Source organism: Rhizoctonia solani, chromosome 14, assembly GCF_016906535.1.
Source record: "Rhizoctonia solani chromosome 14, complete sequence".
Lineage (NCBI taxonomy): Eukaryota > Fungi > Basidiomycota > Agaricomycetes > Cantharellales > Ceratobasidiaceae > Rhizoctonia > Rhizoctonia solani.
This window is the reverse complement of record NC_057383.1, coordinates 101,055-125,333: the sequence shown is the minus strand read 5'-3', so window position 1 is coordinate 125,333 and position 24,279 is coordinate 101,055. Positions and strand designations below refer to the sequence as shown.

At 47.1% G+C, this 24,279-nt stretch overlaps 7 protein-coding genes across 7 annotated transcripts; 4 read left to right on the top strand and 3 right to left on the bottom strand.

Moving 5' to 3' along the window:
- Positions 1-352: 352 nt before the first annotated feature.
- RhiXN_10702 (Tyrosine kinase specific for activated) lies at positions 353-4,175 on the bottom strand (the record flags this gene model as incomplete). Its single annotated transcript, XM_043330518.1, has 18 exons — positions 353-601; positions 674-751; positions 801-1,034; positions 1,098-1,154; positions 1,214-1,253; positions 1,311-1,373; positions 1,427-1,761; positions 1,816-2,025; positions 2,091-2,165; positions 2,217-2,483; positions 2,535-2,628; positions 2,680-2,985; positions 3,044-3,321; positions 3,377-3,454; positions 3,504-3,761; positions 3,814-3,891; positions 3,946-3,982; positions 4,045-4,175. 18 exons carry the CDS (start codon positions 4,173-4,175, stop codon positions 353-355), a joined length of 2,868 nt encoding a protein of 955 aa, XP_043185863.1.
- Positions 4,176-5,706: 1,531 nt separating this feature from the next.
- RhiXN_10701 (Sugar (and other) transporter) lies at positions 5,707-7,869 on the top strand (the record flags this gene model as incomplete). Its single annotated transcript, XM_043330517.1, has 12 exons — positions 5,707-5,796; positions 5,845-5,881; positions 5,932-6,118; positions 6,167-6,297; positions 6,350-6,454; positions 6,506-6,566; positions 6,624-6,895; positions 6,947-7,032; positions 7,082-7,300; positions 7,353-7,441; positions 7,495-7,648; positions 7,699-7,869. The coding sequence occupies 12 exons, from the start codon at positions 5,707-5,709 to the stop codon at positions 7,867-7,869; spliced, it is 1,602 nt and encodes a 533-aa protein (XP_043185862.1).
- A 111-nt stretch (positions 7,870-7,980) lies between these two features.
- Positions 7,981-8,447, bottom strand: RhiXN_10700 (uncharacterized protein; the record flags this gene model as incomplete). The annotated part of the gene is made up of 2 exons (XM_043330516.1): positions 7,981-8,151; positions 8,208-8,447. The coding sequence occupies 2 exons, from the start codon at positions 8,445-8,447 to the stop codon at positions 7,981-7,983; spliced, it is 411 nt and encodes a 136-aa protein (XP_043185861.1).
- Positions 8,448-8,766: 319 nt separating this feature from the next.
- Positions 8,767-11,858, top strand: RhiXN_10699 (glycoside hydrolase family 95 protein; the record flags this gene model as incomplete). The annotated part of the gene is made up of 16 exons (XM_043330515.1): positions 8,767-8,865; positions 8,931-9,157; positions 9,211-9,774; positions 9,824-9,945; positions 9,998-10,003; positions 10,060-10,145; positions 10,196-10,273; positions 10,325-10,330; positions 10,386-10,469; positions 10,519-10,705; positions 10,759-10,854; positions 10,909-10,974; positions 11,023-11,232; positions 11,286-11,359; positions 11,410-11,520; positions 11,574-11,858. 16 exons carry the CDS (start codon positions 8,767-8,769, stop codon positions 11,856-11,858), a joined length of 2,301 nt encoding a protein of 766 aa, XP_043185860.1.
- A 1,391-nt stretch (positions 11,859-13,249) lies between these two features.
- RhiXN_10698 (Gly-Xaa carboxypeptidase) lies at positions 13,250-15,381 on the top strand (the record flags this gene model as incomplete). Its single annotated transcript, XM_043330514.1, has 14 exons — positions 13,250-13,341; positions 13,396-13,615; positions 13,666-13,849; positions 13,903-14,027; positions 14,079-14,099; positions 14,153-14,236; positions 14,289-14,395; positions 14,443-14,476; positions 14,536-14,698; positions 14,751-14,787; positions 14,838-14,994; positions 15,052-15,179; positions 15,231-15,273; positions 15,331-15,381. 14 exons carry the CDS (start codon positions 13,250-13,252, stop codon positions 15,379-15,381), a joined length of 1,446 nt encoding a protein of 481 aa, XP_043185859.1.
- Positions 15,382-15,824: 443 nt separating this feature from the next.
- RhiXN_10697 (Gly-Xaa carboxypeptidase) lies at positions 15,825-17,950 on the top strand (the record flags this gene model as incomplete). Its single annotated transcript, XM_043330513.1, has 14 exons — positions 15,825-15,916; positions 15,971-16,190; positions 16,244-16,427; positions 16,478-16,602; positions 16,652-16,672; positions 16,726-16,809; positions 16,859-16,965; positions 17,015-17,048; positions 17,110-17,266; positions 17,318-17,354; positions 17,410-17,566; positions 17,623-17,750; positions 17,807-17,849; positions 17,900-17,950. 14 exons carry the CDS (start codon positions 15,825-15,827, stop codon positions 17,948-17,950), a joined length of 1,440 nt encoding a protein of 479 aa, XP_043185858.1.
- A 637-nt stretch (positions 17,951-18,587) lies between these two features.
- Positions 18,588-21,474, bottom strand: RhiXN_10696 (aminotransferase class I and II protein; the record flags this gene model as incomplete). The annotated part of the gene is made up of 6 exons (XM_043330512.1): positions 18,588-19,385; positions 19,436-19,543; positions 19,597-20,118; positions 20,175-20,503; positions 20,567-20,615; positions 21,388-21,474. The coding sequence occupies 6 exons, from the start codon at positions 21,472-21,474 to the stop codon at positions 18,588-18,590; spliced, it is 1,893 nt and encodes a 630-aa protein (XP_043185857.1).
- Positions 21,475-24,279: the final 2,805 nt, after the last annotated feature.

Below are 24,279 nucleotides of genomic sequence, written 5' to 3'. Positions count from 1 at the left end.
GAATGCTTTTCTACCTAGCCCAAGGGCTCGTCCTACATTTATTGGACCATATCAAATTGCAACTACGAAGTTCTTCCTGTCATACTCCTATCAGTCTTCATGGAGATAGCTTCGAGACTTCACCAAGCAGTGTCGACGCTGTCGGACGACTTTGTGGCTCGATTTGGAGGATAGAACTGAGCAATAAGCGGACTGTGGTGTCGCAGTCCGGAGCAACTTGCCTCAAATCGAGCGAGGCTTTGCTATTGAACAGGTGGGACACGTAATGATCGAGGCCAATGTACCGGAAGTGTCTTGAAAATAGCTGTTGAGGATATCTCACTAGTCATCACCATCCCACGCAATACCACAACTACGAAAGACGTACGCTTAGTGTAACGGTTCCAAAACTCCATATGTCTCCAAAAAAGGTTGGGAAAATCCGCTCGTTTCCGCTACCTCGGTTATAGTATTCAGGAGCACAGTACAATGAAGATCGCTCAGATATAGTGATCGTCGACGATAAGTGACCAGAGGAGGATGCCTGCCCTGAGATGTACTGAAATGAGCATGTAAAATTAGCTAGCTTAGCGCTTCCGTTGGGGAGTACATATATATTTTCCTAGGAAACATTTGTCCCATAGTTCATATGATAAGTCCTTGAAATTTTATCGGAAAACAGGACTTTGCATACCGGTTTAATATCACCATGAGCTATTGGACCATCTGCGTGTTCATGCAGGTAAACCAAGGCTGAAGCAACATCTACAAGCTGAAAGAGTTGAGTAGCGAGTCAGCCCTTTGACAAAAGGTAGGCTCACAATCCGGGCGCTGCGACGAAGGCCAATTTGTTCTTGGTTTAGTAACTGGTTGATCGTCAATACTCGTACGTCAGTGGCCATGAGGTCACCCACTTGGTGAAGCACTATATGCCCACAAGCCTCGAATACCATATCCGGCTTATATATATGCGTAGGGCTGGAATCGACCCCAAGTAACTGATGGATACATGGATGCTTCAATCCAGCCATCAAAGTTATTTCGTGTTGAATGGTCTAGTAAGAGTAGAGTACGTAAAACATACACGACATTGGCAAATTACGATTATCCGGACATACTGATATAAGGGCTTCTTCTTCAGCATCATTGGATCCATGTCCCCTCTTGATTCGAATCTAGATTTTGTTTTTTTAAAAGATTACGATAGCAGTAATACAAAGTTAAATACACCTACGGGTAAAGTTTTAGAGTACCATTTTGGTGTGTATGTGGCTCTAGCCATAGTCAGGGTGGCTGAATATTGTATCTTGTTGACCAGCGACTTCACTTACTCGTATAATGCCATTTTGATACGCACTTCCGTTATGACTTCTGGATTTTTTAAGTCAAAATTCCTTGTATGCAATTAAGTTAAGAATAAACGTGGCAAACCCTTGAAATGGCTCACTTCCATATGAATGAGTGGTCTTCCGCCGTATTGTTTTGTTGATACTGAGAAGAGTCAGCCCTAATCTTTCCGGCAAAGTCTATTACATTAGTTGGTAGCCACGGAATTTTCCTTCCTTCTAGAGATTTCAAGAGATCAAGAAAATCTCTGGCGCTCGTCCGAAATAGGGGATCGTGCTTCCAGCACCCAGCAATCGCACTCCAGATTCCATTCGTGATCCAAGTGTAGCGGTGGTATACGCTAGCCAATGTAGCCGGCGGCCGACCCCCAATACTTTCCACCCCTGCAAAATCATCGCGACTAAAAGTTGCGTAAGGTTTCATACCGGTAAGGATCTAATAGAATAATTATTTTGAACATTGACTGACTCCAATAATCATATAGCTTACCCAGTAACATATACAACCAACAGCCCACATGTCGGACTCTGTTGTGGGTTGCTGGTCTGTGACTAAAAGCTCTGGGCTCATCCAGCGGGGAGAGAGCACCAGGCCTATAGAGGCTGTCGCCCCAACACCGGAAGGCAAAGTAGCCAATACCCTCCCGAAGCTGAACAGGCTAATTTTAGCGGTGCCATCGCTGTCTATAGAGATGTTCTCCTACACAATTTCAAAAGAAGCCGGTAATTAGTATCCAAGAGTATACACAAAAGCAATCCCCATACAGGTATCAAATCACCCTGGGGAATTGGGATCGGAAAGCTATGCATGTATCTCAAACCCTCAAGTATGTCGCACATCTTTCCCGTATGTTAGTTTGGTTGAACACACACTGGCTTTAGGAGACCAACCAAGCTATAGGTGTTTACCATAGGACCTTTGCGTAAAGTGTATTCTTCCTGGATTACTGGGTTTTCTTTAACGTACTGGGAAGGAGTCTCAGATTTGGGTGGGGCTTTAAATAGGTGGACGGAAATGATCACCGTCACAAGGTTCCAACGGAAACAAGATTCGAAGACAATGCCTTCGTGTGGCGAAAATTCGGAGGTGATCCCCAGTAGATCAATGATATTGCGGTGGCGGACCCCAAGTCGACTTGAAATCACTTTCCGTACAACCTAGCCATAGATCGTTTTAGAGGCAGTCAGTCTTCAGAGCAATATTCATACGTATCTCAGTTGATCGTGGCGGGCCTTGTTTTGTATACTGGCATTTAACCGCGGAACTTTTATTGCTACATCCTTGCCGTTTTGAAGATTAGCCCTATTGGAGAATTGGGTGAATGAACCAATATGACCAAAAATCAAAGCTTACGCCCATACCGTAGCACGAAGACTAGTCGATACCTGAATGAGGAATTCGAGTTTCCCATCGAAGTCTTTGATTTCACTGGGCCATGAAGGTATAGACTCGCTGTCGAAACCAGAGAATACGTCCATAGGGATAGGCGAGCTCGGAATCTCTCCACTCTGTAACATGAGGGTCAATTTCTCGAGAAATAACTGCGCGGTGGGGCGCCAATCCTGTGCAGCCCAACAGGATGAAAGCACGTTCCACAGGGTGTCATTGATTAAACTTCCTCTTGGGCCGTGGGGACGACTGCTCGGAGGATGGCCACCTCTGATTAGCTTAGAGATCAATATGTCACTAGAAACTCCATGGTACGGCTGGAGCCGACAAAGTATCTGCCGAAAGTTCAAACTCAGCATGACTGTATGCACCGTACATGGCAACTCTTTTTACCTCGAGCGCAATGCAGCCATATGCCCACATATCCGCTGCCGGGCTAGGTCTTGCCAATTCGGGTACGAAAAGTTCAGGGCTCATATATCGTACCGTCCCTGCGAACGGCGATGAGCCAGATACAATAACTTCGTTTGGTCCATCGTGGGGCTGGGTCGAGCGACCAAAATCGCAGATAAGTGCCGTCTCATTGGGAGTTACCAAAATATTGCTCTAAGTGTGAGTCAGTAGATAGCGATGGGTTTACCTCGATGGTATATTGACCGACCAATTTAATGTCGCCATGAGCAATCGGACCGGTTTCAAAATCATGCATATAACTCAATCCACGGAGTGTGTCCGTCATCTACAGTGTTTAACCAAATTAGAATCCAATATTTTAATAAGAAATGGACTTTGAGGTCGGTACCATTTTGGTATGTCGAGGTGGTGGCGTTTTCCTTTCTAAATACTAATTGGAGTACGACTGTCATTTCGCCACTGGCGAGTGGTTGAATCAATTGGCCAAGGTGACTTACATCTTGGAGGTTCCACGGACACAGCTCGCATACAAAAGCCGGTAGTGGTCCGATTCCATTCATTATTCCAATAAGCTCAATAATATTGACTCCTCCACTGAGCTTACGCCAAATCTCAAATTCACGCAGTAATTTCTAGGCAAAAGCCGTGAGTTGGCAGTACAAGAGATCTGGCTTACTCAAGTACCTTTTGGATTCTATCGATCTGTATGTTATCACTCTTTCCAGTATCGTGCCTAAAAGGTCGAATGCATTTGATGGCAACCTAAGAAGATACATGACATGAGCTTTGTGTGTTGATCGGTTCGGACACACGAACCTTGGTTACATTCCCACCTTGGTTGATATACGTCCCACTGAAAAATAGGCAGTTAGCTGAGTATAAGGGCAATTCCAAGCCCTCGCTGTGTTTACTCACCTAAAAACATCCGCAGATCCCCCTAGCCCTGCTTCTTCATATATGTCCTGTGTAGCTCGATCAACTTGCACGAACTTTGTGATGTCTGTCACAGTCTCCAGCACTCCAGACCACAGCGGTGAGTTGTACATCCTTGACACAGGTAAGTGGGACCTCTGAGCTCGAGCTCACGCTGACTTTGAAACATCAGAAACGTGAGCAGATGCCGGAAGACCTTCGAGGTTTTCCTGTGGATGAGAGTATGAAGTCTTAACACCGCGTTGACAGCTTATCGCCGATTGCGCATATACAAGAAGATTCAACTGCCGTGTTAGGGACAAAACTCATGTTAAGATTTAAAGTCTATGTATGCACAAATCGTCTGGCTACCTAGTGGTGACAGGGTAACTGGCTTGACGAAATGAGGATGAGAGATTCTGCCAAATTATTGTCAACAAGGAAGTGTTTCAATTGAATTTAATGGATTTAATGACAAATCAATAGAATTATCCCCTGCATAGGAGCTGTTGTCGAATGTCTTCAAGAATATCTTCACTGATGAAAGTCCTAGATAATATTTGTCAATCTTCTCACGAGCTGTTGACCAAGATCTCAGGGTGAACTTTAGTCCAAGGATATTGTTAGTGTGTGTATATTTCAGGCACAAGTTCTCAATACAAGATGTAGTTCTCGAAGCAGGTAGATTCGTTCCGCAAGGATTCAGTTACCTGCGTGTACCCGCGAACCGCCCGGCGCGCGCCTACATCACCGTGATAAAGAGGCGATGGCGAGATAGTAGTTCCCATTCCCAATTGATCCATCTCGTGGAAGCAAACGCCGTTCTGGAAGGCTATGGCTGAGCTTTAGAATAGCGCGTACCTATGAGAATACACCCGATTTGACATCAATCATACAGATGATCTATGCTCTCGCGAATCGGCCAGGCTGCTCGAGAACGCAGAGTGGCGCTCGTCGACAAGCTCTGGGTATTCGCAGAGCACGTGATTCGCGCCCCAACGTGTGTGCCCAGAATTCTATCTTTATCGGGTGTTTATTGCTCCAACCGAGATCACAAGAAGAAATGACGGGCTTGGGAGCTCATTTGACTTAGTATTTCACTTTTTGCCAATTCGTGCTGACGTCATGGTGTGGAGAATAGAATACTTACCACAGCCTTCAACGAGATGGAAAACACGCGAGGGTGCCACATCGACAACCGAGTGCTCTATGGAAAACCAATAGTATTAAGGAACATCAAGAACATCGTCCGATTTAGCCTTGCTATTGAGAAACTCGAGCGCTCTATACAAACCATTCCAGTTCAAATTTGACCTCTCTGCTGATGATGACCGAGGGCAGACTTTGATTCGTCGATCGGACATTTACGGGTACATCTCTGCGTCGGCTACTGCCAGGACCCCGCATTTTCTGTCGAACCCCGTTTCGGGCCAACCTTCCGATCTATCAGTCGGCACTTGTTACCGGACCAGTCACTGAGGTGGGGTCAACTGAAATACAAAAAAATCATGATATGAAAATCCGTAAGTAGCAACCCTTGGTGGTCATCGTGCTTGCGTTGTATCGAACCCAGGGCGTATATATAAGCATTCCACCCACACTGTCATTCGGCCCCATCTTTCCCCACCTTAAGATACCCTCAGTCCCGCATCCCCACCCTCCACCATGATCGTCGCGAACACGACACCCGACTCTTCTGGACAGGGCAAAGGCCTCTTCCACTCACATAATCGACGGGGGCTACTCTTTTGCATGGTAAGTTTGACCGAAATTTGAGAGAGACCTAGCCTGACATCGAACCAGGTTTTTGTATTGGGAGCCGTTTTGTATGGATATGATGGTATGGCCACTGTCCATTCTAGGATAAATTACACCTAAATTTTGGACCAGGAACTTACTTTACTGGTATTCTCGCTATGACTCGATTCAAGGACGATTTTGGAACAGTTCAGGATGGAGTCAAAGTTATTACTGCTAGTAACCAATCGCTTTTTGCATCTATTGTCCAGGTCGGTGAAGTCTTGGGTAGCTTGAGCGCCGGTTTAATTGGCGATCACAGTGGCCGCAAAGGAGCACTGTAGGTCATCCAAAGCTTTTACTTAATGTGTTACTCATGATATTTCAGTCTCATGGTTGTTCTGATCGTCACACTCGGCGCAGTTCTACAGCTCATTGTTGTTGGATCTACCCCTTTGCTCGTCGTTGGCCGTCTCATCCTCGGAGCGGGCGTCGGAATCGCATCCAATTGCGTCCCATGTACGTTTGTTTCAATAGTCCGCGCGTTATTTTGGTATTAAAGGTCGTTTAGTATACCTGGCTGAAATTCCTCCTGCCGCAATTCGAGGGGCCATGGTTTCGTCCTGGCAATTGTTCCTCGCTATTGGCCAAGTGATCGGTGCGGTAGTTGCGCAGGGTAAGTTGTCACAGCAAGCTGCGGATAAGAAGCCCTAACGTGAAATTATAGGAACCAAGGACGTCCAGTCAACCTTTTCCTGGAGATTTCCGATCGCTTTTAATATCGTCATGTGAGTTTCTATTCTATTTATATCATCCCCTTGAACTAAATTTGATACGTTTCCCAGCACTCTGCTCATCGCTCTTGGCCTCCTATTTGTCCCAGAATCTCCCCGCTGGCTCATTTCCAAGGATCGGAGCGAAGATGCCCATCGCGCTCTTGAACGTATTCACAAGAAGAATGATGATATTATCGTTCAGGACCAAGTTGATGCCATGGTCAATGCGCGTGAAGCTGAGAGGGAATCGTCGGGTGGAGAAAGTCGCTGGGCTGACGTCTTCAAGGGAACTCAGCGCCGCCGATTCTTGTGCGCTTTCGGTATTTTAGTTTGTCAACAAAGTGAGTGAAGTCGCAGGACTATTCTGGCTAGTTCTAACGCCCGATATGTAGTCTCTGGTGTTCAGTTCATTTTCTCTTATGCAACTGTATTCTTTGAGTCTATCGGACAAACTGACGCCTTCTTAATGACGATTATCGTGAGTTTTACTCTCGGTTTGAGAAACGACTTTCTTAATTTGAAAATAGGTTGATATCCTCGAAGTCGCTGGGGTTCTGGTATCTTTCCTCTTGGTCAACCGATTTGGCCGCCGTCCCTTGCTACTCAATACTATGGTGGTCATGGGAGCGACTTTGGTTGTATGTGGTGCTTTGGGCATCGTCCGTGACCGCTCCAAGGCCATGAACACCGCCATTGCTTCTATGATCATGATCTACGTCTTCGTTTTCAACTTGGCTTGGGGGCCTGTGAGTCATACTGTTCGTGTGCTGCCATATAGGGACTTATTGCTTGGAATAGCTTGCTTGGGTAGTCGCTACAGAACTTGCTACCGGGAAAAACCGTACTAAGATCATGTCTGTGGGAACCGGTGCCTTTTGGATTGCTGCGTAAGTTTTATGCTTTAATGATAGGGTTCTCGTGCTTATTATGGTCTTGATAGCTGGGCTGTTACCTTTACTCTGCCATACCTTTACAACCCCGACAGTGCAAACTTGGGCCCCATGGTTTGCTGGATTTATTTTGGTGGTGCTGTCATCTCCTGGTTATTCGTCTACTTCATGATTCCAGAGACTCTGGGACGCTCACTCGAAGAAGTAAGTATACAGTATCAGTCATCCACTTTGTTGAAACTGATTCTGAACAGATTAATATGATGCTCGAGCGTGAAATACCCACCCGAGAATGGAAGGACTACAAGATAAATAGCGCCGAGTTTGCTCAAGGTGGGGAGTATGATGTTTCTGAGAAGAAAGGAAAGGGTGCTGGTCACATTGAGCACATTGACAGCTCTTCTGGTTCGGCAGCTAGCGTATAGGCTACCATCGTAAGCTCGCGCTTATAGAATCTAACATGTATAATTTCTTTTCGCCGCCTATTTTTATGTATCATTAGTAGCCCCAAACGAATGTATCGCGTTTCCAACCGATTATGGCTTTATTTGTTGTGGGATGTCGCGGGAGGTAAATGTTTGGCCAAATACAATAAGCGCCGACAGGCGGACCGAAGTTCCTCCGAGGTCCATGAAGCAAGCGATCTTCCAGAGACGGGCAATATCGCGGCGTGCTCGAATGGGTTTATTCATCAAATTTAGTGAGTTCTTTTTAACAAAATTGAAAACATAACCGACGTGGCATGAGCCGAAATCCGGCTCACCCTGGAGTCGAGGCACGAGAAGGCGATCATGAGATTCATCCCAAGCAGCAGGTAATGCAAGAACCTCCAAAATCTAATGGCTCGAAGCTCGTAATTGTCGGATTCCTCTTCATTGGTGGTCGTATCTCCGGCATTTGCTGCTACTCGAGGAATGCTATAAGTTACCCACGTTCTGTACCACTCGCGGGTTGGTCGGCTCTCTAATGTCACTCGTCTCTCTTGCTTTGGGCCTCCTGGCATCGGGTGGTTTTGTATCGGCTGTCCCCGCTGGGTTTCCGGTCAGCGGGAATGGCCTCTGGTACTCTGAACCTGCTGTGAACTGGTCGACTCAGTATCTACCGATTGGGAATGGCTATTTAGGTGGTGGGTGTCTCAGTCTCTGAATTGCGAAACCCATTTATAAGTTCTCGATATAGCTATGATAAATAGCAATCCGGTATCAGACCGAATCCAGTTGAATATAGAGTCGCTATGGTCAGGTGGGCCGTTCGCCGACCGAGTAATATTAGTTTATTTCATTACTGAGTTGGTCAAACTGACAATGGCATGTAGAACTATAATGGTGGCAATCATCAACCTTCGGAACAAACTTATTTGGCCTCCCAATTGGCTAGGATCAGGAACACTATTTTTACCTCGTCAAATGGAACAATCCAAGGTGTGTTCAGTAGAATGCAGCACAATTTACTCTATGTATTTTCTGGTATTGACGACGTTTTCCAGGTGTTGAGCCACTGCCTATCGATGCAGGAGCATACGGTGAGAAGCATTGTCTCGATGATAACATTTCCCATTCAAACAAATATGCCCAAAGGGTCTTATTCCGGTGCTGGGTATCTTGATATCAACCGGACCGCTTCCGGAAAAGCTACCAAATATGCGAGATGGCTCGATATGGACAGTGCAATCTTGAAAACTGTCTGGACTGAACCCAGCAGCTCGTTTAACCGGTGAGCAACATTTATTCAAACGTTGAATGTCGATCGAATCCAACCGCACACAGAACCTATTTCTGTTCCAATCCCACCCGGGCATGCACTGTACATACGGCATCTTCTGCACCAGGCGCATTCTCAGCTACCTTCTCCTTCTCCTCGCTCGACGGTCTGCCCACTCGCAACATCACTTGCCTCGACACCTCCACTATCCAGCTTCGCGGCTATGCAGCATCTCCGGGCATGCTCTACGAGATACTCGCCAGCATACGCCACGCCGGGCCTGCAGGCAGCAGCGCCGCATGTGTCGTGGATGGCAAGTCGGGAGATGCGGTGCTGGTAACAAAAGGAAGCACAGAAGCATGGGTGAGCTGGGTGGGTGGGACAGAGTACTCGATGGAGACAGGGAACGCGCAAAGCAGGTATACGTTCAAGGGAGCAGATCCGCATGGAGAACTGGTGGGGCTACTGGCAAAGGCAGGGAAGGAGAGCGTAGGGAATGGGCTGGCGAATCACATTGGGGACTACCGGGCAGCACTGGGAGGGTTCTCGCTGGACATTGGACAGAAGATGGAGAAGACGAAGACGACTGCAGAGCTACGAAAAGAGTACAAAACAGACGTCGGAAACCCGTAAGTATGCTTAAATATTGATATTTAATTTTATTTAACGCATTGCTAGATACCTGGAATGGCTGATGTTTAACTACGGTCGATACATGCTTGTCGCGAGTACTCGGAGCTACCTTCCAGCCAATTTGCAAGGCGTATGGGCTCGTGATGCGGGGGCGCCCTGGAGCGGAGGTTCGTATCTAATGTTGAAATTTGTAGTCCGGCTGACAGACCTAATTTCTAGATTACCGTAAGTTCATCCTACCTGACGGCCAATCCACAAACTGAAAACTCACTGTCCCACAGATGCGAATATCAATATTCAGATGAATTATTGGTTTGCTGAAATGACTAACATGAAAGTGACTTCTGCACTTTGGGATTACATGGCGGTGAGTTGGTCGATCTATCTATTGAATTGGCCCTCATTCCCCTCGTCCAGAAAACATGGGCTCCACGTGGTGCAGAGACGGCAAAGACGCTGTATAATGTCACTCGCGGCTGGGTAACGCACAATGAAGTAGGTCTATGTCTCTTGGCTCGGCTATACCAGCTAACCCAGATTTCCTAGATGAATGTATGGAAACTCATTGCTAATCAGCTCAGTGACCGATTTCTAATACTCTTTGAAGGTCTTTGGCCATACTGGTATGAAGGCGCTTGAAGGCTGGAACCCCGCTGAATGGGCAAATTACCCAGAATCTGCTGCTTGGATGGTACATCCTGTCATAATACTTTTAGAGACATTGCTCAATTCTTTTACAGATGATCCATGTCTATGATCACTTTGACTATACAAATGATGTAGCTTGGTGGCGCTCCCAGGGATGGCCATTGCTCAAGGGTGTAGCCCTATTCTGGCTCGATCATCTAGTTGAAGATCAGCGCTTTAAAGACGGCACTCTGGTAACCGCTCCTTGCAACTCTCCCGAACAGGCGATCGTCACTCTTGGTGCGTGCCATTTTTTACGTTTGCATGTTTACCCGAGTTTAACAGGGTATCAGGATGCTCTCACTCGCAGCAACTCGTTTGGCAATTGTTCGAAGCAGTCGAGAAGGGGTTTGGTGCATCTGGCGATAGGGACACGGAATTCTTGCACGGTGAGCGTACTTCACTACCTGAAGATATCCTATGTACTAATTTACAGACCACAGAGATCGAGACAAAGAAACTCAAGCTCGACAAGGGCATTCGTATTGGATCTTGGGGCCAGCTTCAAGGTAAGTGGTCTATGCAATTACTGCGACTAACACACTCATCAAATCTAGAATGGAAGCCTGAATTTGATCGCTCCAATGACCTCCACCGTCATTTATCGCATCTGATCGGACTTTATCCTGGCTACGTTCTGACCAACTTCAAGGCGCCTACCGGCCAAACACAAGGAATTCCAAAATTGACCAGGGAACAAGTATTGAAAGCCAGTGAGATTTCATTAAGATCCAGGGGCGACGGGACAGGGCCTGATGGGGATGCCGGTATGAGTGTTCTAGCCCTGGAATTAATCGTTGATTAATTACTCGTGAACTAGGTTGGGAGAAAGTCTGGCGTGCGGCATGCTGGGCTCAATTGCAAAATTCAACCCAGTTCTACCACATCCTTACTGTGAGTCTGTGTGCTACTTATATAAGGTCACCACTCATGTCGCTTGGCAGTACGCTATCGATCGCAACTTTGCAGAGAACCTCTGGAGCTTATACAACCCCTTTGCAGATGATCCCATTTTCCAAATCGATGCTAACTTGGGATACCCGGCTGCCGTATTGGTCAGTAAATCAAAACTGCTTGTGGAAAATTAATTAACGCATAACAATATTAGAACGCACTCATACAAGCCCCGGACACTTCTTCATTATCCGACGCATTGGCTGTCACGCTCCTGCCTGCGCTCCCGTCTGCTTGGGCTTCGGGATCGATTTCAGGAGCTCGCATTCGCGGTGGTATGACGCTGGATCTTACTTGGTTGAATGGCAAGGCAGTCCGAGCAAGCTTGAGAGTGGACTCCACTGTGCGCTACGCTCGCCAGGTACAACTCTGGTATGGTGGAAAGCTTGTAACGGCATTCTCCGCTACGGGAGGGCTGAAGCGTGAATTCTCCTTCTAGTGTTCTAATGAAGAAAAAGGCTGTATGCTTGGAACATGTAACAAAATAAAGATATACCATTGCGTTTTCGCTCATCTATGTAAACCTGAAATATACTTGCTTGCAAGTAAATCAACAATAGGTACTTTCTGTCGTGTATATGTTAGGTGTACGGCGCGTTAGTGCCGTCAGGTGATTGTGTGGTCCTCGACGGTCGAGACTTCCACCCCTATCCCATTTAGGGGTTCTGTGTATTCCTGCATCGGCTACTCTATTCCTGCACGCTCGTCTCCCATCTTACTGAGATGTCCCGTGCAGGTTAGATACCTGACAATATATGCCAGTCATCAATAGCGTAACCGACCAGTTAAACTAGCACCATGAACTCAAAAGATGCGGATTTTGCCAAAAATCCGCACCCTCACTATAATTGGCCCAGAGGTCACGCGTCTCGGGAATGAAAACCCGGACCCCAGGGTGCAGATTTTGCCAGTAATCCGCACCTTAGGGGAACACAGTGAAGTAACGTGTATTCATCAATCCAGAGCCATCTTTCTATCATTCCCACTGTGGCCAAATCGTTGAAATCAACGGCATCTAATATCTTAAGTCCCCGGTTGATCTATTCGCTTGCAGATGTCCATATCGGGTGGGAAGCCAAGAATGGGGCTCAGCCTGCCACCAGGTTCTGCCAGCAGATATAGTACGAGAGAAGTCAGCCACAATGTCATCATCGCCTTGCTTATCGCAAGGATCGTGACGGCGTAATTCAATCTCATTATACACGGACATCTATTCGGGCACATAACAAGTGAGTGCGTTACTAAACACCCATAAACGACGGGGGCATGAGGTCATGCACACTGGACAATACAGTAAGTTGTGCCGTTCAGTGTCTCGGGCCATCCGATCTTCCTAAGCCACATGATGGCATCAATAGCTGAATTTACATCATGAGTATCGCAGTAATTCAGCAATCTGTGTTCATTGGTCAAACTAGTGTCACACTTGCTCTTGGCGCTTCTTAATTTAGCAATTTGTAAGATCAGCATATGCGTGTAAGTGTCTGACCTAGGCCCCCAAATTATCCATAATCTTCCAACCGGAGGCACATGATGTAGAACTGAATGCTTTAGGCACTGTTGACTACGCCGTGGAACAAGAGAGGGTAGAATAGATAATGTATTGGGTACTTAATTTGGGTATCTCCGTTCACCTGTGGAGCGTACATCCTGGCACATTTCGGTCTAAACGATAGTTCCACGGGTTGTATATGAGATCCAAGCGTGTATATAAAGCGAAAGTGTTAGACTTTGTAGACCCAGTCTGTCTCTCTTACCCATCGCAACCACACATGTAAGTGGCCCGATAAACATAATATTATCCATTATAATAAGAAATTACAGATCAATATGTCCGCCGCACCAGAGGGATTCCTCAACTACGTTGATGCACACAAGGACGCATTCATCAAACGCTTGGCCGATGCTATCGCGATCCCGAGGTAAGTCCTAGTATCTTATGATATACTCCACCGTTTATTCAAAGCTTTTCAAAGTGTTTCCGGAGATCCCTCCCACCGCCCGCGGGTCAAGGAGATGGGCGAGTTCGTCCAAGCGCAACTCGATGCCGTTGGAGTGACTACCAAACTTGTAGAACTGGGAACACAAATCCTTGAAGGCCAAAAAGTGGAACTCCCCCCAGTTGTTTTGGGTAGCATCGGGAATGACAAAAATAAGAAAACTGTCTTAATTTACGCGCACTATGATGTTCAGCCGGTATGTTCCGCGATTCACACAGATACCATAATTTACACAATCCGAGATAGGCTGAGCAAGCTGACGGATGGAAGAGTGATCCATTTGAATTAAACCACGACAAGACGACCGATAGGTTGTATGGACGTGGGTCAACCGACGACAAAGGGCCTTTGATGGCATGGATCAATGTGCTAGAGGCGCATAAGGCTTCTGGCACCGAGTTGCCAGTTAATCTGAAAATGTGCTTTGAAGGTAAGAGCTACCTATCTCCACTGCAGCAACTTGATACCAGGCAATCTACTTAGGCATGGAGGAAAGCGGAAGTGAAGGGCTGGATGATCTGATCAAGGCTGAGGCTGGATCGGGAAAATTCTTCCACGGAGTTGACTGTGTTTGCATCTCGGACAACTACTGGCTTAACGACACCACCGTAAGCTCTGGGTTTCGGATTTTCTGAGGAGCGAATCTAATGAATTGTTAGCCTTGCTTGACCTATGGTCTTGTGCGTACATCCTACAGGTTCGGGAGTGATTGCTAATCCTACCACGCATACAGCGAGGAATATCGTACTTCAAAGTAACCATCTCGGGACCTGCACACAATTTGCATTCTGGTCTTTACGGAAATTGCGTACATGAGGTACATAAAACGTTGTTATTTCTTGTAGCACATTTGTTGAAGCGCAGCTTAGCCTATGACCAATCTAGTCCAGGTGTTCTCGAAATTGGTAGACTCCCAAGGAAAGATCCTGATTCCAAAAATCAATGAGCTTGTAGACAAATTGACTCCCGATGAACGGTAAGTTCCTTACTGGAAAAATGTAGCTTTATTAATTCTCTGTAAAGTGCCCGCTATGAAAAGATGGATTACTCCATTGAAGTACGTACCCTTCCGTGGCCCAGAAGCAATAAAATTGACAAAAAGTTTAACTTGGATAGGATATCGACAAGGCTGTTGGCGCATCTATCGCACTCTCTGACGACAAAGTCGATGTTCTTATGGGCAGGATGCGTTACCCAAGTTTGTCAATCCACACAATCGAAAGCTCATTCGACAGCACTGGCGTAGAGTCTCCGACAATCATCCCAGCCACGGTTGTTGGTAAGGTAATTTATTGTAATATATATGCATATGATTGACGAGTGCGGGTCAGGCAAATTCTCGCTCCGCCTGGTACCCAGCATGACACCGTAAGCCTTCTACTATTGCTCTGCTCTTCTACTAATCCCTTCGTACTCAGAGAAGTCGTCGACTCTATCGTCAAGCGGTACATCGAATACGAATTCGGATTGCTTAACTCCAAGTGCAAGTTAACCGTTGAGGCTTTGAGCGGTGGAAAGCCGTATCTCACGGATCCGAACCACTGGAACTTTGTAGCAGCTTCCAACGCCACTCAAGTAAGTCCATTAATGCTACAAACTGGAGCTCCACCAATCTTACTCTCTGAACTGTAGGCGATCTACGGCAAGGAGCCGAACCTTACGCGGGAGGGAGGCTCGATTCCCGTTACGCTGACCTTTGCCGATGCGTTGAATGTTAATGTTTTATTATTGCCTATGGGACGAGGTAGTGATGGTGCCCAGTGAGCCTCTACCCTCTCAATATGGCGTTATTTCACTGATTGCATGTGCAGTTCGACTAACGAGAAGTTGGATTTGTCAAACTACATAAACGGAGTGAGTATCCCTTATATGGATCCTCTTGATTCGTAGGGTATTGATTATCTGTTCCAGACCAAGCTTCTTGGCACTTATTTGCATGAGGTTGCCAAGGTCAAGAAGTGAATGCGAAATAACGCAGCATGTAATGATAAAAATGATGAATTATACTGAATCAAAGGGGTATATTAGTGATCATGATTTAGGCTAGCAGGCTGAGAGCTCGGGGAACAATGCATGACTAGGTGACTGTGCCATCCACTTTTGAGGGATAGCTTATATTCCATCTACCATGCCGACGCTGGGGGACTGGAAAAAAAATTGCATGACCAAATATGGGCCAATGAATGATCCTTGCCAGACGCTAATGCTTGGTGCTATCCAGGACCGCGCTGGGCAAGTGCCGAGCGCTAAGGTCACGATGATCCGTCCACTGAAGCACATGGTGCCGAGATGAACGATTTAGGCGGCAAGTAAGTTTGGTCTATCATTCTTGTCCATCACACAACTTCGTCCGTAAGGTAGTTAATATAATGTCTCTATAGTGATAACCATTATAATAGATTAATATGACTGCTGCACCGAAAGAGTTCTTTGACTACGTCGATGCGCACAAGGACGCGTTTATCAAGCGCTTGTCCAATGCTATCGCGATCCCAAGGTCAGTTGCACCATCTCGTGGCATACTTTCTGGCCAACCTATCGCTGTTCATAGTGTCTCTGGTGATGCTTCCTACCGCAAACATGTCCATGAAATGGGCCATTTTGTCCAACGTGAACTCGAAGCGGTTGGAGTGACCACCAAACTCGTACCATTGGGCCCACAGGAGCTCGATGGCCAAACGGTTGAGCTTCCTCCAGTCGTTTTCGGTAGGCTTGGAGAGGACAAGAATAAGAAGACTGTTCTCATCTATGCGCATTACGACGTCCAACCGGTATGTACTCTTGATGATCCAAGGAGTATCACAGCTGACACGACCAAAAACAGGCATTGCTCAGCGACGGATGGACTCATGATCCATTTGTATTGACACATGACAAGGAGACCGACAGGTTGTATGGACGTGGTTCTTCTGACGATAAGGGCCCCCTGCTAGGATGGATCAACGTACTAGAGGCACATAAGGCGCTTGGTATTGAGCTGCCAGTTAATCTAAGGGTGTGCTTTGAAGGTGAGCCGCTTCCGGACACTGAGGATATAGTACTATAACAGCGATTTCAGGCATGGAGGAAAGTGGAAGCGAGGGATTGGATGACCTGATCAAGGCCGAAGCTGGACCTGGAAAGTTCTTCGATGGAGTTGACTGTGTTTGCATCTCAGATAACTACTGGCTTAACGATGTCACTGTGAGTTTTTGGGTTTCATATTTGGAGTTATGGATCTAATGACCAGTAGCCCTGCCTGACCTACGGTCTTGTGAGTATTCCTACTAGGATATCTAGTGATAATTGATTTTATCACGCATGCAGCGAGGAATATCCTACTTCAAAGTAACGATTTCGGGCCCTGCAAAGGATCTGCACTCTGGCTTATTCGGCAACTGCGTTCACGAGGTAGACAGCCTATCATCTCTTTTAGAGTAGTGACTAAAACCCGACTCAGCCAATGACTGATCTATTCCACTTGTTCTCCAAGTTGGTCACCCCACAGGGGAAGATCCTCATCCCAGGGATCAACGACCTTGTAGATGAGTTGACTCCTGAAGAACGGTAAGATTTTTTCCATAATAAATGCATTTGCGCTGATGTCCGCACATAGTGAACGCTATGAACGAATGGATTATTCTATCGCAGTACGCACTACTCTGTTAATTTGAAAGTAACGAGGATTCACAATCTGTTTAACATGGATAGGATATCAACGAATCTGTTGGTGCATCTATTGCAATCTCTGACGACAAAGCGGAAGTTCTCATGGGCAAGATGCGTTACCCAAGTTTGTCGATTCATGGAATCGAAGGCGCATTCAGTGCCGCGGGCGCAAAGACAGTGATTCCAGCTAAGATTTCTGGTGAGTACGCAAAACGTAGCTCTCCGCGTAACAAAGCTCATCATGCGGCAGGCAAATTCTCCATTCGATTGGTACCCAGCATGACGCCGTAAGCCACCCAATTCTTCATAAATTGTTCTGCTAACTCTCCGCCCGGTCCCCAGAGAGAATGTCGACTCGCTCGTAATCCAATACCTCGAATCCGAATTTGCAAAATTAAACTCAAAGAGCAAGTTGACCGTTGAGAACCTTCACGGCGGCAAGCCATACCTCGCAGACCCGAACCACTGGAACTTCGTAGCAGCCGCCAAAGCTACCCAAGTAAGTTCTATTAATACCAGGTGCTACGTTTGTCCCAATTATTTTTGGCATGATAGGCAATCTACGGCAAGCAACCTGATCTCACACGGGAAGGAGGGTCGATTCCCGTGACGCTCACTTTTGCTGATGCATTGGGAGTTAGCGTTTTGTTGCTGCCCATGGGACGGGGAAGTGACGGTGCTCAGTAAGCATCCTTGAGCAACTTCTATAGCGTTTTTTTCACTGACATGTATGCGAAAGCTCGACCAACGAAAAGTTGGATTTGTCGAATTACATCAATGGGGTGAGTAATATCCGCTATTTCGCACTACAAGTTATTGACCCTGCATTCAGACCAAGGTTCTCGGCACTTACTTGCATGAAATTGCCAAATCTACCAACTAGACGGGAAACGAGGCAACATAGAGCCAATGTAATAATAACGAATATGATGAATTATCTTGATTCAAATGGGATGGATCGTCATAGTATTAGAGAGGTCCGGATAGACCAAACTTTGGTCTCATTCATTCTATGAGTGGTGCCAGGCTTTGATTCGCTATAGGCTCTTGAAATTTGCACTGGAACAGGTCGGTGTTCGTTCAGCATAAACCTCAATCCCACCCCCCGAAAAATATATTATTCAGGCCAGAGTTTGTTGAGGTATATTAGTATCTGATGAACATGTTCGGAATTTGAGAACTACTAAGGTGAATGCAGTTTGAAAACAGATCTCGTGTCCTTCAGGTTCTCCGTGTCACTTCCGACCAATAAGCACCAACGCGTTGCGACGCGTGATCAAATTCAGCTTGCCGCACACCCAACACGAGCATCTCGCGCAAAAACCAAGTCCAGCCATTCCAACATAAAACGCGACATGCATTACCACAACAAAAAAACAACACAAGATATAAACATTAGAAAATCTGTAAATAATCATCACACAGTCAAAAATCAAGGGAATGACACAATGCATCGAGAGGGATACAGTCAAAACACCATCCATACACATAGTTTAAAAAAGAAAATCCATTTCGTTCACCTAGTCGTCCTTGACGATTTCTAAACAGTTATCGATGACTTGATCGACAGTCCATCGCTCGCTCATGCTCAGACCGTGCTTCAAGTCGAGAGCATCACCGATTTCATCGCACGCCCTCAAGACCTCATCGATATCCTCCTTGGTGTGCGCCGCGCTCAGGCAGAACCGGACTCGCGAAGTGACGAGGGGCGTGGCAGGATACGCGACGACGACAACGACAATGGGTGTCTCGCGACGGAGCATCATGTGCGAAAAGAGGTGCATTTTACCAGGGTTGAAGATCAAAAGGGGGACGATAGGAGAGTCGGTGTGGCCATAAACGATGAACCCGAGTTTGCGAAGACCGCGGGCAAGGTAGCGTGAATTGAAAGCCAATCGCCTCAGACGATTAAGGCCTTCGCTACCGTCGCGCAAAATGGGGGGAAGGTTCAGCCATGATGGGAGCATTTCGGCAGGGGCCGGTCCGGGATGAACGGGAACGAGTTCTTGGCCGACCACGGTCGTCGCGGCAGGAAGGGGTGGTGAAATGCCCATGATGGATCCCATGGAAGCAATGATTTGGACGAGGACGGCAGGTGCGATGGCTTCGCAGTACGTTCCGGCGTGAGACCTGAGGCGAAGGCGGTCGATGACGGCCTTAGAGCCAGAAATGTATCCACCCGAGGCACCAAAAGACTTTGTGAAAGTTCCCATGAGAATATCAATTTCGCGAGGGTCAACACCGAAGTAATCTGCTACACCACGTCCATGAGGACCAAGAGCACCAATGGAATGGGCTTCATCGACATAGAGGAAGAACTATACTTATGGTCAGTCTCTGGAGCATAATGAAAAGGGGTAACACTGACCTTGTAGCGCCTCTTTAATTCCATGATTTCAAGCAAGTTGACCATAGACCCTTCCATCGAGTACAACCCTCGACGACAACCAAGATCTTCTTCCAAGGCCGGTGGGTCCTGGGCTGTCCCTGGGAAATAACTTCCCTCAAAAGGTTCTCCAGATCTTTGACATCGTTGTGCTTGAACATGCGGACACTGGCACCAGAAAGACGAACACCATAACGAATGGAAGCGTGGTTAAATTCATCCGAAATCACGAGGCAGCCCTTGCCAACAAGCGCTGGGATCGTGGTCGAGTTGGTAGCGAAACCCATAGACGTGACAAGCGCGTCTTCCTGGCCAAGGAAGCGAGCGACCAACGATTCCGCCTGGATGTGCAAATCAAGTGTTCCGCATTCAAGTCGGGTTCCGCCAGCGTTGACACCATACCGCCTGATTCCATCCTCAACAGCATCTGCACAGCCACCTCTAGCTTGAGCGAAACCGAGGTAATTGTACGAGGAAACGTTGAGAGCGCGAGTATGGGTGCCGGTGAATTTGAAAGTGTTGTTGTAGTCGTCGGTGGCACGATCAAGCAGGACAATGGTACGTCCGGGGACTCCGGTCACGGGGCGAGAGAAACAGTCATCCAAGCGGGTCTTGAGACGACGGGTGTAGAACGAATCAAAATCCGAGTTCAACGCGGCATAACCCTACCCGAAAAGGGATTAATTCCAAATTGAGAAAAAGAAGCAAAAAGGGAGCGTACGTCGTGAGGCATCAAATGCTTATACGATTCCCTCCAGAACCTCTTCCCGAACCAGTCGCGCATATGACCAATTACAATGAGGACTACATAGCTGACATATGTACTGAGCAAGACGTAGTATGGGGGATCTGTTCTCCGTATGCTTGAATGGCTGCCCAGTAGGATGTGCACTGGTATGGCGATAGTCTTCATTGGCGCAGTGACCGAATTCGACGTGTCGGGTCGTAAATGCGGGGGTATTCGAGGTCGGGGGAATGCCTTGAGGACGAGCCAAGGGAGAGTCAGCTCGAGCATATCATCCTCCGAGTCTGGATCGGTTATAGAAGAAGCTAAGACACCGCCCGTGTCAGCCTCGGTCGCTTAAAATAGAATAAAGTAGGGAAAGAACGCACCAAAGCTCAGAGCCGGTGTTGAGCTCGGAGTCGGTCCATTCTCCTTTGCCTCGCAGTCGTGTCAGCACGGATGATATCCTCCAACGAGCTTGACGCGGTAATATTCTTTCGTGTCCCTGCAAAGATAGACTTGGCGGTCGGTGAAGGGGAAGGGGAGTAGGCCATAGGGGACGGCATTTTGTTTCAAGACCCGGGTAACAACACCCAACTATCGACTAGTTCAAATAATCAAGAAAAAAATAACTAGTCGTTGGTTGAATATTGAAAATCCCAGCTGTCGCCAAGGGATGAAAACGGACGTCGGGGGAGGGAGTAAGATACGGAAGGCTCGGTGGCCGAAACAAAAACCCCAAGTCCCTGAATCACGTGCAGACTTTTTCCCAGGACGTCAACTCAGTCGATCCGCCCCGCGTCTTCGAGCATGTGCATTGCGAGGTTTGGATAGATACAAGATGAGATTCGACGCACCGCCCAGACCTGCCTGTACGTACTTTGTAGGGAGTATCTGTCTATTCGAGAGTGGAAAGCGGTCCGATGGCGGATACTCCGTTCCCGCCGGCAAGACCAATTCCGGTATGACGTTTAGTCAGACTCGCCTAGCCTGTCCGTTACGAAGGTCTACCCCTAGGCACGTTGTCTATCCTGTCAATGGGCGATGGGTTTCTTATCTTTGTCTGTGTCGATCCGTCGACTTGACCAGCAGTTCACGGTGAACTTGTTGATGGTGCAGGTGCATTCGACGCCGTGGTAAGACTGGATTTGATACCACAGGGGTGTTGCAGAACAAAATGAAAACAGTGGGTACGAGGCTATTCACCGACCGTGGTGACTTTGCCAAGTAGCTCATAGTGAATGCGACGAGTGCTGTACGAGAGCGATGATTCATAGCATGACGTATCTGGGTCCATTTGGGTGGGTGCGCCCGTCAACTTCCCCAAAATAGAACCCACTTTCCAATTGATCCAAGAATGGAATCGCACACATGGCGCATACATTCAAGTTTTAATTTAGACCCCAAAAAGCGAGAATAATGCTATAAACGGGACGAACCTGGATTTAGACCAGTGCTCGATCTCCGGTTTCTGTATATCCTTGGTAGATCTGTGTTGTACTCAGTCGAGATATCTCCTCATGATAATTGCATTGGGTGCCAAGGAGTTGAGCCAGTGAGATCTTCTATTCTGTGATATAGAGACGGTCTTCTGACGATATCACTATACGAATATTACATCACAAGCGAACTACAGTTTACCCAAAGTGTTCCGACAACAAGTGCCCAGTAACTCCATATGGCGCCGTGCTCTCGTTACACCGGGATAGATGTAGTCATATTGCTGAATTTGCCTGGAGTAAAATCATATGTATCACAGAAAACCATCCAAAACAGGATCAGCAAGACCCAAACCCCAAATTTGGAATTGGGCTAAAACTATGTAAACGCCTCAAAAACATGTTTTCCGAAGGCAACGACATCGTACTCAGTCGAGGTACCTTCTCACATAAACGCCCCATTCGGTAGATGATTGCTCAAGACTAAGTAAGATCACCAATTAAGATTCTGGATGCCGCTCTATGTCGGACCAACTTACGGTTCTACCCGCGCTCGCAGACCAGAAGAACACCTATAGGTAATTGGAGGTTAAATGGCTGTGGGAAAGGTCCCGGACGATCTCGAGCAATCCACGAGAACATTCAGGGTGTTCACAGCGCTATCCTATCCAGTGCAGGGGTGGCCACATAAAAGGTAAAGTTTTATAGTCATCCAACCATCCCTCGACTGGCAAGTTAGAAGTTGACTATGTACCCGACGATGATGAGCACGCGGTACTAATGCGGAGCTTGAAGGAACGAGAGCTATCTGAAAGCACTCTGAGCGAGACAAGAGGACCATCGCTTTCTCGCCGTATGATTGTCGAGGAGGTTTGAAGACGAGTCCGATACCACTACTGCGAGTTCCTTCGGTAAACGAACGAGTTGCAATAATGTTAACTGGATAATAAATTATAAGTGTTTCACATTCTGTACCTCACACCTATGTATCTCAATCTTGGGTCTGTGTTCTTGTCGTGTGTCCACCCGACATCGACTTATGAGTAGTGGTATATTTTGTTGTAAAGTCATACTAGGTACGTACATAATTTTTTCTAGTAAGTAAATTAATAATTATATAAGTAACAGGGACCAGCGCCCCACATAGACACCATGAGACCTGTTGCCGGTCGATGAATGGTGTCAGATGGGCGGCTGGGAGCACTCGCAGGCTGGTTGCGTGTAACCGGTGAGCGATGAGAACTGAGTGGCTAAGCTGAAATCTCAAGGTCAGCTCCTGAGACAGGAATCACCATGATTCATTCCAGAATTTTGGTAGCGACACCGGCGGTGAAGTGGGGGGCGACCTCGAGAGGTCCTCGATCGGAGCTCTTAGCTATTTCATCGATACGAGTATTGGGTGGCCATGGGCGAGGCTCGATCAATATTCTGACCATGATGGTAGTAGTGCCTAATTGGGTAAATTCCAATCTTCGGGTTGGTCGAACCGTGGAGCTTCATCCCCCGTGATTCCTTTGAAACTTCGTCTGGCACCCGATTGTCAAAACTCGAGTTCATAACCCAAGAATCGATCGCGAGTTGACCCTTTGTGGACTGCAGCAACGTCATAATGCGCCGTCATCTCGGCCGTGCTCGACGGCATAGCTTGCAATTGCTAACAAGAGAGAGTATACCATTTCCTTTTTGGAGCCATTGTACATCAAGCATTAACACGAATATTAAAGTTGTTGCTATTCAACATTGCATTTTATGCTCAGCGGCTCAGATATTCACACATTGATAACGACCTCAGATCTAGACCGCCTATCATTATACCTCTTGTCATATCTGTGCTGCCGCAAAGTGAGTATGTTCAGCTTTTACATTGTTCAATTCTAATTTATTACTTTAGTTGAATAAGGTTACGTTCTTACGGCATACTGTGGACCCGAGTTCAAGGGCCACCATCTGTATCGTCATGTCCACAGGGCTCTCGACAATGTAGGCTTCCTTCTTCTTTCAATACTTCAGGATGGGGTGCCCACACGAAAGCCTTGCGTAGGCGTCAGCCGGATTCGGATCTCGGACCAAGTTATGACATTATAAAAGTGCATAGAGTTAGCTCTTCAACGAGGTCAGTCAGAGCGAATCCTCGACCTAGCCACTTCCAGTACCCACAAACTGAAGACTGTCTATCGTAACTAGCTATCCTTGCGACATGAAGTGCTTTAATCTTGTTGGCCTCATTGCACTCTCTGTCTCAGTTGTTAGCGGCTCCCCTGCCAGCAACCTGTTGGGGGTAAATAATTATTGCTCGGGTTTGGGCGAGGTCAGTTCAACATCTTAAGTGTGCCAGCATCAAGCACTAGCTAACGGAAACACATCAGAAATGCAATGGATTTCATGCATGTTGCTCTGGCTTCCAATGCAAGGGTGCCGGATTCAAGAGGACATGTGAAGATCCAAGTGGCCCTGATTGCACACTGGAAGGACGCGTAAGAAACCCATCTATTGTTCCCTTCCTTACAGTGCCTTGCTCATTCTATTCATTAACCGATGAATTATAATAGCCATGCAGTGATTTCTCCAAGTGCTGCGCTGGGCTGACGTGCCAGGGAGCTGCCTTTAAGCGTACTTGCTCCCAAGAAAGCACATTGTACTCCTACAAGGACCAGTGAGTAGCT